The sequence below is a fragment of the Oncorhynchus mykiss genome, chromosome 6, assembly GCF_013265735.2.
Source record: "Oncorhynchus mykiss isolate Arlee chromosome 6, USDA_OmykA_1.1, whole genome shotgun sequence".
NCBI lineage: Eukaryota > Metazoa > Chordata > Actinopteri > Salmoniformes > Salmonidae > Oncorhynchus > Oncorhynchus mykiss.
The window spans coordinates 86,818,949-86,830,026 of NC_048570.1; the positions used below are offsets into that span (position 1 = coordinate 86,818,949).

At 42.6% G+C, this 11,078-nt stretch overlaps 1 protein-coding gene across 14 annotated transcripts in view; it reads right to left on the minus strand.

The window, feature by feature from the left end:
- The window catches only part of LOC110506206 (neogenin), a 214,967-nt gene extending 204,159 nt beyond the window's left edge, over window positions 1–10,808 (minus strand). For 6 of the 14 annotated variants that reach the window (XM_036981364.1, XM_036981359.1, XM_036981363.1 and 3 more), the window contains exon 1: window positions 10,228–10,806. In XM_036981364.1, coding sequence (XP_036837259.1) covers window positions 10,228–10,318 — 91 coding nt within the window. In that variant the 5' untranslated portion in view covers window positions 10,319–10,806. Of the gene's footprint in view, window positions 1–10,227 lie in introns of all 14 variants that reach the window. The other 8 variants (XM_036981351.1, XM_036981362.1, XM_036981358.1 and 5 more) reach the window with 2 other exon arrangements.
- Window positions 10,809–11,078: the final 270 nt, after the last annotated feature.

Genomic DNA, 11,078 nt, shown 5'->3' on the forward strand with positions numbered 1-11,078 from the left:
ATAACGCACCAATGTATACTGAGATTTTTTTATATAAATATGAACTTTATCGAGCAAAACATACATGTATTGTGTAACATGAAGTCCTATGAGTGTCATCTGATGAAGAACATCAAAGGTTAGTGATTAATTCAATCTTTATTTCAGATTTTTGTGACTCCACTCTTTGGCTGGAAAAATGGCTGTGTTTTTCTGTGATATGGCTCTGACCTAACATAATCGTTTGTGGTGCTTTCGCTGTAAAGCCTATTTGAAATCGGACACAGTGGTGGGATTAACAACAAGGTTACCTTTAAAATGGTGTAAGATACTTGTATGTTTGAGGAATTTTAATTATGAGATTTCTGTTGTTTTGAATTTGGCGCCCAGCACTTTCACTGGCTGTTGTCATATCGACCCCGTTAACGGGATCTCAGCCCTAAGAATTTTAAAAAAATAACAGACTGCACAAATGGTGGTCCTCAAGAGCTTGACAGTAATTTGTTGGTCCCCGGAACAGAAAAGGTTGGGAACCACTGGTCTAGAACTCCACCTCTAGAACTGATGTAGTGTGTTCTGGCAGTCCTTTGGGTACAGATGAACTTTAGTTCCAAAATAATACTTAGAATTACACTGCCAAGGCAGTTGACATCTCTGGCACCTACATACTTTCTTGCAAAAGTGAAAATAGTTCTACACCCACTTGAGACAAAAATGGGTGGCGGTTAAGATGAAATTGTACTACAAAGACTTAACCACTTTACTTGTAAAACAATAAAATAAACTTCTGAAGGAAACCATTGCTACTTCAAAAGGAATGGTTCGGGACCTGCTCGCCAAAATCACAGAGACTCATTAACAATTTAAAATACTATAATTAGACATGAAAGCAAGAGGAATTCTCTCAGGTAGTTTATCTGAGAGAGTCAAGAGTTTCTACCCTCTGGAGTGGGATCCACCTCCGCATTTGACAAGTCGCTACGTTGAGGCTCAAAGTTCCATGTCTGTGGCTCTTGTAAACTATTTATCGACACACACACACACACACACACACACACACTTGTAGCTCTTTAAGAACAGTTTGAAAGCAACATGCAAAAACCACACAACTACCAATCTCTCTCATTTGTCATTCACAGCTGCCTGCAAATATACAATTTTGTCTCTGCCTAAAAGAAGCTTCTCCTATTAAAAAAAAAACTGGTAGAATCAAAGTGGTAGAATCAAAGCTTGCCTTTCCCTCCTTTCTGAGGGAGCTATTCTGTTAGTTGACGGTCTCCTAGGGAACTATACCAGATAAATCTCTGCTGATGGCTGTGTCAAAAGCTAAACTAATTTCTATGCCCACCCTTCTGCTAGACCAGGTAAACTAATCGTTTTTTTAATGCCATGCAACTCTCTGATAAAACAGCTGTTCATCAGAGAACGGGTGGCACGCATACACATACCCACAACCACACACCTCTTCATATCTGAAGCTGCCAAAAGCCATGGGCTGGGCACAAGACGATGACAGGGGGTTTATTTAAGCAGCCCTCCCAATCCTCCCTCTGTGACTGACTGCCCCCACACCCCTCCAGCGTAAGAAGTGCTCCTTTGACTGAGTAGTGGGGGGGGGGGGGGGGGGTGTACAGAGAGTGTGGGGTGGATTTCAGTCATTCACACTATGTTAAGCCGAGCACCACTGGGGATGACTGGTGTATCAAGAGCAGAGACGAAGACGGAGGTTTCAGAGAAAACAATAAGAGTTCATTTGGACAGCGAACTAGGTTGCTGTGGGGCTGCCCTTGTATTGTTTAGACACAGAGAAGCCAGCAAACCCATTAAAATAATTCTGACAAGCTGGGTCAGTGTTAACTAGGTTCAAATTAGGCTGGCCAAATTGGAGAATGCCCATGCCAATAAAACATCAATGGAGGAGCAAGCTTGATCGTGTTCACGTGGTCTAATTATTAGTGATGAATTAATTTTGATGCATGTACCTTTTATGATCTCACTTCCCAAAACCCATTCAGGCTAATTCTTCAAAACCTGGATGGCATCCAACAAACAGTGGAGGATAAATTCACGTGTGCGTGCTGTGGGTGGAAAACTCCAGAAGGTATAGTGGAATCAGATGAAGGTTATTAATCATAGTTTCCAGGAGAATATTACAGTCGTCCTTAATGTATGTAGAGGCTTGATGCCAAGAATGATATTTACAACCTTAAAAAAAAAGGAATTAAAAGTTCTCCAGAGTTACAGTTGATAAAAGTGTTCAAGTAATGAAACAATTGCCAGGGAGACATGTGTCATTGTCGTGTTAACCCTTAAAATCTTCCTTCGGTGTTCCTTTTACTGTAAAACAGAGAACATAACTGAACTGTAACCATCCAAAAGGCCTACGGTAGCCCTTCAGAAGAGAGATGTTTGTGTAGAGAGAACCGTACATATGCTTTAAAAGCATCCAGAACAAAGCAGCATCATACCACACCATGTTTTTGGAATCACGACTCAACAAAAAGATGGACTCCGGAGTTTATTGTTCATCTTCTAAAGAGAATAGATCTTTGAAACTTCAAGGTTCCAGGCCTCCTCCGGAACTTGCAGAGTAGAACTCCATGAACAATCCCCCTGTTTTCCTCATTGTGGAAGAGGGCTCTAAATGGGCTCTGTGTAAAACAGGGCCTAGTTTCTCGTTAGGCCGAGCCTCGCTGACTAGCACAGCTTGCATGTGTCATAATCCTCTGCAGCTGCCACCGTTGGCAGGGGACACCACGACAGGAGCTCGGGCAGAACCCAAAAGTTTGAAGAAATTTGGGGGAAACTGTCCTCGCAGTCCTGCAGAGTTTGCAGAAAGATGCCTTTGGAACAGCCCACAAAGCTTATGAAGTTTGGCATGAACACAGAGTACGGAGGGACCAAGTCTTGTTGCTAACTGTGGCCACTGCTCGTATCTCATTTTAATGTGCATAACTGCCATTTCCTGCAGTCATTGTGCTGTTGTCGAGTGCTGTTGTCGATACCAAATGGGGCATTGGGATGCATGGCTCCCCTTGTATCTTTATAAACAATGAATGAAATGACAGCATCCATCACAGCTGTGGCTAGTCTTGCATCACACCTAGATTACAGAATGTGAATGAATGGGCTACAAAGGCTAACGCTTGTTATTCCAATAACTTCACTAGATATTTACTATGGTGCTAATGCATGCCCTTCTGACAGCAGAGCGGGTGGACTGAGTTCTCTCCTGTATCCATCAGACACTGCACCAATATAATCCATAAGCATTTCAATTTCACCCTTAAAGCCTGTGTTTTCAATAGCCAGCCACTGACACTATCCCACATACCTCTGACCCAAAAGCCATAGAAAGATCCGCAATTACAGCCACTAGAGAGAATGGTACCTTTTAAGCCAGGCTACGCTGAACCTTAATGCACAGTAACTGATAACAACACAGGCATGTCATGTCCTCTCAGAGACCATTAGCTACAATAGCAACACAGAGGCACATAATGTTCTAGCTAGCTTGCCCTGGAGTAATTAGGGCTAAAGTTAGCATTTGGAGCTAAAAGCGATAGCTTGCTCCAAAAGCCTTTGAAGGACTTTGAAAGGCCAACCAGAATCGGAGGAACAACAGGCCTTGGAAAGAAGGGAATAAGTTGGCACCACGCTGGCAGTGGATGATGGAGAACGATGCACTAGCCATGTTTCACTGTGTGCTGTGCCACGGTAGAACGAGACCACAGCTCAGACAGAGAAACCCTTTCATCTCAGCAGGGGTATAGCAAAGCCATGTCAATGATCTGGTCGGGCCTGGGAGCAGGGAGAAGTCTGGCTTCTCTCCACACACAACAGCCTTCTCCCTCTGTCTCCAACCGACCGGCAAGCCTCACTGCTCATCACCCTAATCAAAAGAGATGACAAGCACTTTGTTGAGTAACACGGAACATTCAGAGTAGAAACAATGCCTTCTGAAGGGGGTTGATTTTCTAGTTTGGCTCTCTTGGAAGAGGGAGGTCAATGCGGACAGACAAAATTGTTGTCTGAGCGCCTAGGTTACATGGAGCAGGCCTACTAGGTTACATGGAGCAAGCCTACTAGGTTACATGGAGCAAGCCTACTAGGTTACATGGAGCAAGCCTACTAGGTTACATGGAGCAAGCCTACTAGGTTACATGGAGCAAGCCTACTAGGTTACATGGAGCAAGCCTACTAGGTTACATGGAGCAGGCCTACTAGGTTACATGGAGCAGGCATACTAGGTTACATGGAGCAGGCCTACTAGGTTACATGGAGCAGGCCTAGGTTACATGGAGCAGGCCTACTAGGTTACATGGAGCAGGCCTACTAGGTTACATGGAGCAGGCCTACTAGGTTACATGGAGCAGGCCTACTAGGTTACATGGAGCAGGCCTACTAGGTTACATGGAGCAGGCCTACTAGGTTACATGGAGCAGGCCTACTAGGTTACATGGAGCAGGCCTACTAGGTTACATGGAGCAGGCCTACTAGGTTACATGGAGCAGGCCTACTAGGTTACATGGAGCAGGCCTAGGTTACATGGAGCAGGCCTAGGTTACATGCTTGGGCGATATACTGTTTACCGGGGTATTTCGAAATACCGACGGAATGATTTTCAATAGCGTCAAGATCAAGCTTCTTGGTTACAGCAGAGACATTCAATCCCGTCCTGGATCAAGATCCCTGTTGCCTAAATTGTTTTGCGCCTCTATATATAAAAATTTAAAAAATGACGTGCACATTCAGTAATACCGTATACCCCGGTATGGCACAGAAAAGGTATGAACATCTGGATACCGCTGAACCCTACTAGGTTACATCAGTACAGTCCGCAGGCGTTCAAGAGCAAGACGACTGAAGTGATCGAACAATGTAGGTTCCACGGCATGTACCTTCTCTGTGGCGGTGTTGATGAGGGGGGCTCTGCCATGTCTGCAGTCTGTTCACATTTCTATAGCAACGCTGGCTACACTGTGGGGTAGCGTTCAAAGCATACACACAAATGTCATTCACACAGAACAATGACTGCTGGCAAAAATTATCTTCTGTTATTGCAAATCTTGCTTATATGCAACCATTGTTTACAAATACACCCAGTACCAAGAGGGAGTGTCTTACGGACTGGCCTGTGGGCGGTGCTGGGTAATGATTGGCTGTTGTGTTTCTAGGAGTAACCCATGGATGAATCTGAGCCTTTGCTGGCACGTCCCACAGTGAATTAAATGGGGAGGAAATACATGGTGCAACCATGGCTGCCCCCAACTATTTAGTCATTTTGTTGATGGAGGAAACAATCAACATGGTGACAAAAGCATAGCAATCAGAGAACTATGATAAGCATCCAATCTGACAGTTGGTTGTGTGTAATGTCATCCAATCAGAATGCAATTATCACAATCAAGATTCAATTTAGGTTTTGTTTACAACATCTAATTTGCACATTAGGCAGTTAGCAAAAAAAGGGCTAATAGTCTATTTGGATTAATACAGAAGCCACTTGAAAGCAAAGCAGGCAGGCACAGCTGGTGGTTATATATTTACCCTGCCTACAAAAAAAGATACCATTGCAGATGAAATGCCATTATCAAGGCATATTGATCTTTCTAGCTTTCTGACAATTACAAATACTGCTGCAGTAGTTATCGTAAATTACCACAATAACCCCTGGATGCCATTTCGCCAGAAGGTTATGTTGACAACAACATACTGAAAATGATCACTGCAGAAAAGTTCACTGCATTGCTAATGTAGCAATTAGCACAGCTAGTGCACAGTCATGTTGAGTATTTGAATCCATCTACTGATCTTTCCGTTCCCAACTCCACTGAAGAGACTGAGCGGCGCCACGCCCCCCCCAACCCAACCCTGGCCATAGGACATTATCAGTATCTCCTAATGAGGGAGGGTGTCATTAGCCGACCAGATGAATCAAACACTAGCCAAAGTGTGCAATTATCCGATTCTCAGTGGAAAGAGGTCATTAGGACTTTATGAGCAATTATAGCCCACAAAAAAATTATCCATAAACTGCGTGAAATATAGGAAAGACAGCAGGTGAGGGAAGTCTCTATTGAAATCGATGCCAGTATGACAAGATGATATATAGACCAGACAGCAGGTGAGGAAGGTCTCTATTGAAATCGATGCCAGTATGACACAGTTGAAGTCAGAAGTTTACATACACTTAGGTTGGAGTCATTAAAAACTAGTTTTTCAACCACTCCACAAATTTCTTGTTAAGAAACTATAGTTTTGGCAAGTCGGTTAGGACATCTACTTTGTGCATGACACAAGTAATCTTTCCAACAATTGTTTACAGACAGATTATTTCACTTATAATTCACTGTATCACAATTCTAGTGGGTCAGAAGTTTACATACACTAAGTTGACTGTACCTTTAAACAGCTTGGAAAATTCCAGAAAATGATGTCATTGCTTTAGAAGCTTCTGATAGGCTAATTGATATAATTTGAGTCAATTGGAGGTGTACCTGTGGATGTATTTCAAGGTCTACCTTCAAACTCAGTGCCTCTTTGCTTGACATCATGGGAAAATCAAAAGAAATCAGCCAAGACCTCAGAAAAAAAATGTTGTCCTCCACAAGTCTGGTTCATCCTTGGGAGCAATTTCCAAACACCTCAAGGTACCACATTCGTCTGTACAAACAATAGTACGCAAGTATAAACACCATGGGACCACTCATATAGCCGTCATATAGCTCGGGAAGGAGACACGTTCTGTCTCCTAGAGATGAACGTACTTAGTTGCGAAAAGTACAAATCAATCCCAGAACAGCAGCAAAGGACCTTGTGAAGATGCTGGCGAAAACAGGTACAAAAGTATCTATATCCACAGTTAAACAAGTCCTATATCGATATAACCTGAAAGGCCGCTCAGCAAGGAAGAAGCCACTGCTCCAAAACCGCCATAAAAAAAGCCAGACTACGGTTTGCAACTGCACGTGGGGACAAAGATCATACTTTTTGGAGAAATGTCCTCTGGTTTGATGAAACAAAAATACAACTGTTTGGTCATAATGACCATCGTTATGTTTGGAGGAAAAGGGGGAGGCTTGCAAGTCGAAGAACACCATCCTAACCGTGAAACACGGGGGTGGCAGCATCATGTTGTGGGGGTGCTTTGCTGCAGGAGGGACTGGTGCACTTCACAAAATAGATGGCATCATGAGGAGGGAAAATTGTGCGGATATATTGAAGCAACATCAAGACATCAGTCAGGACCCACATAAAACAATTTAAAGGCAATGCTACCAAATACTAATTCAGTGGATTCAGTAAACTTCTGACCCACTGGAAATGTGATGAAATAAATAAAAGCTGAAATAAATCACTCTACTATTATTCTGACATTTCACATTCTTAAAATAAAGTGGTGATCCTAACTGACCTAAGACAGGGAATTTTTACTAGGTTTAAAATGTCAGGAATTGTGAAAAACTGAGTTTAAATGTATTTGACTAAGGTGTATGTAAACGTTCGACTTCAACTGTACATATGAAAAACTCTCTATTGAAATCGATGCCAGTGTGACAAGATGATATATAGGAAAGACAGCAGGTGAGGAAGGTCTCTATTGAAATCGATGCCAGTGTGACAAGATGATATATTGGAAAAACGGCAGGTGAGGAAGGTCTCTATTGAAATCGATGCCAGTGTAACAAGATGATATATTGGAAAAACGGCAGGTGAGGGAGGTCTCTTTTGAAATCGATGCCAGTGTGACACAACAGTAGGAGTTGGAGGGAAGGCCTCATCCGATCATCTCAAGGGTCATTTGAGCAGCCAAAGTCCATTTCCATTTCCCAGCAGGTTTTCTATTTAAACCTTTATTTGAAATGAATCATTCATGTAGTGTAGCATGCACAGGCATTGCCTTTATACTAAGGGAACAAAATATATAAAAAAAAAAAATAAATAAAGTGCCAAGTGTTGCATCCCATTAAATCCTAGTTCACATAAAGACAATGAAATATTAAAATTCACATACTTTTAAACTCCCATGAACACTGGCAAAATAAATGGAGAAAATGTGGTTCTTAGTGGTTTAGCCCCCAGAAGAGTCCTAGGAGCGTCACAGAAAATGATGTTGTTTTTAAGTCTCTGCTGCAGGCCTGCAGCCGAGGTGGTCTGAGCGGGGATACAACCCTGGAGAGTGGTTTGTGGGAGCAGAAGGGGGGGTTGCCAAATGTTTACACATTTCACCAAGTTATTTGCATTGTCCACAGGGAGACAATTAGCACACAATTCCCTCCCAGCAGGATTATGGAGATAAAATGGAACTTAAATGGATTTTACACTCCTCTGACAGGCAGATAAAAGGAGCTGTTTACAAAGACAAACTTGAGGAACTTTAAACCACTATGGGGCGGGGCATAGGATAGCAGCCATGTTGAGGAACTCTACTCCTATGTGTGGGTGAAGATTCAATTCTTTAGTAGGACAAAAAAAAAGCAACGAGTATGCCCATTCCCAGAGGCAGCTGGAACGGAATGAAGAAACATTAAATCTCCTTTGAGCTAGCACTGCAAATCCACAACTTTGATAAAGACGAGTTCTATCTGCGGACCTACTCGCAAAAGACATGAGACCTCAGAGAAATGTGTTTCGAATAAACAGATATTTTCAGAAAGGGGGACCCCACAATTAGTAATTTGATACTCTCTCCCTGTGTAGGTCTCAGTCCAATTCCCTGGAATCAATCAGAGCTCCCAAAGGATACTCCCTGCACCCATTAATCTCCTGGTTTTATTACTTTCCAGACAGAGTCAGGCCAGTTCCACCCTACCCCCATCTCTCCCTTTTGTAGTGATCTCCAGCAAAGCCTGTTTTTTCTCCCCCCACTCCCCTTCACCGCTGCAGAGTGCTTTTCATGCAGGAGAGCCTCTTACATCAGCCTCCTCACACAAGAGAGCACAACAGCCAGCAGAGGCCCGTCTCTCCACTAAGGCTGTTCACTTCACATGCATTATTTTAATGGAGGCGAACCTTTAAAAGAGAGCTAGCCTACATCCCCCCTAAAAAACAACTTCACATTTTACTGGATTTGTGGGAAAAATGTCATACTGACTGTTGTATTGCTCAACTGTTCATTATTTTCCAGTCTTCAACATAGTCGGCAGAGGGCTTGAAAATAAATACATCGCCACATCTCTTACAGGGCTATCAGGGGTGTGAATTTGCTAATACCAAGCAAGTGATAAAGGCAACCATGTGTTGTGTGCACTCCAACATGTGCCGTTTGTTTCATATTCATTATAACTATTCAATGTGTCCCAGTCGCTCATAGTCCTTGGAATGTATTGGCTATCAGATTCCCTATTATAAAGCAGGAAACACGGGGTCAAGATGTTACCTATGTTTATTATTTCATCAACATTCAGTATGACAATGAAAATCACCCAAACAAACTACTAAAGTTGAAGTCACCACGAGACTGAATTCAAATGTCTTATTGCAGTCGCTACTCTACTGTAGCCAATTAACAAAAAAGGGGGGTATAAATAGTGTACTTTCTATCCATCAGCCAAACGTGTATTGACGCCCAGGTAATGAGATGTCTGGCGGACTGATGATGCTAGCTTATTGCTTGACAGTAAACCCAAATGAGAGTCATTAATTTGTGGTTATAGAGCCGGGTTCTTGCCATCCGTTGCAATTAATTACGTGACTGTAATGGTTTTGAGGAGAGAGAGCAACCTGAACCTGTGCTAATGCAATGCAAAGAAATGTCGATTTGAGACAAGACAAATATAAAACAGACAAATATTTCCATACATGTATTGACCCGAGTTTTTAAATCAGTGCATAATAAATAAATCGGTCAATTATTATGACCGTAGAAACAAACGTGACGTGGGAAATCCAGATATAATAGCTAAAAGGTAAAACAAATAAATACAATAAACACTTGAAATGTCTCGAAAACAACCGCATTTCATTTGATTTACCACCTGTATGTTCGTGTTGTGGTCTGAAAAGTACTCCTAACAATCAAACGGTTCAAAAACATTGGCCCCTGGTTGACTGATTCAGCTGACTAATTAGCTTGTGTAGCCTGCAGATGTCTAGAAGCTACAAGTCAATGCTCCATGTCGGCTGCTAGTAGTGCAGGACCTAGTAGCGCGAGCTGTTGTTGTACACGCGATACAGAAACACGTTACATTGTAATACCAACAAATTATTCAAAGTAGCCAATTGATTAGCTAATGTAACGCTTACCTTTTTCAGCATGTCTTGACACGGTGGTCGCCGGGTAAAGAAAGGTGAGACAGAGGAGAGAGAGGAGCAACCTTGCTCCCCGCTCCGCCATCACTTTTCAAAAATAAATGTTTGCAGGCTTCAAGAACCCCGGAGAAAATCCGTGTTTAAAATCCTCTGCCACCTATTTCCATACACTTCCGAGACAAACGAAGAACTTCAATGTTTCACCTACGAAATGTTTAAAAACATCCGGTACCAGCTACTTTTGAAACTGTCGGGATGAAACATGTAGCTGGCTTGTGAGCTCGAAGTATGGAGAGACCGCAGGTTAGACTGTTTTCTCAACTTGGTGGAGGGGTTGAAGGAAAACTGAAGTCAATCCATTGCTTCAGAGCCAATTCGGTCGAAAAAAATGGTGGAATCGACGGTCACACACGAATCCAAGCTATTCCAATTGCAATCAAATGCGTAAAACCCGAGAACAAGGACAGTTGAAAAGATTGATCAAGGTCCGACTGATCGGAGAAAACGACACCGCAGCCAGCTTCTGCTCGCGAACGGAACGTAATAGCAGCGTGGAAGGGCTGGAATTCTATGTGGGTCCCCGGAAAACAGGGCGTGGAGTCATGCGGAATTCAGGATTGTAGACGTAGGCTATATGTTGGCTAAATCTAAACTATGGATTGGTGATGGGATCAGTAAGCCACTTACATTTTTACCTGTGCAATCTGCAAATGAATTTAGCACATTACATAGCAAATAAAGAAAACGCATATCCAGTGAGTGACAGCATGTAGTTTACAAAATGGTGAGATTACCTTTTCAATAGAATGTCTTAAATGTAGTCTCCATTCAATTTATTCATCTTT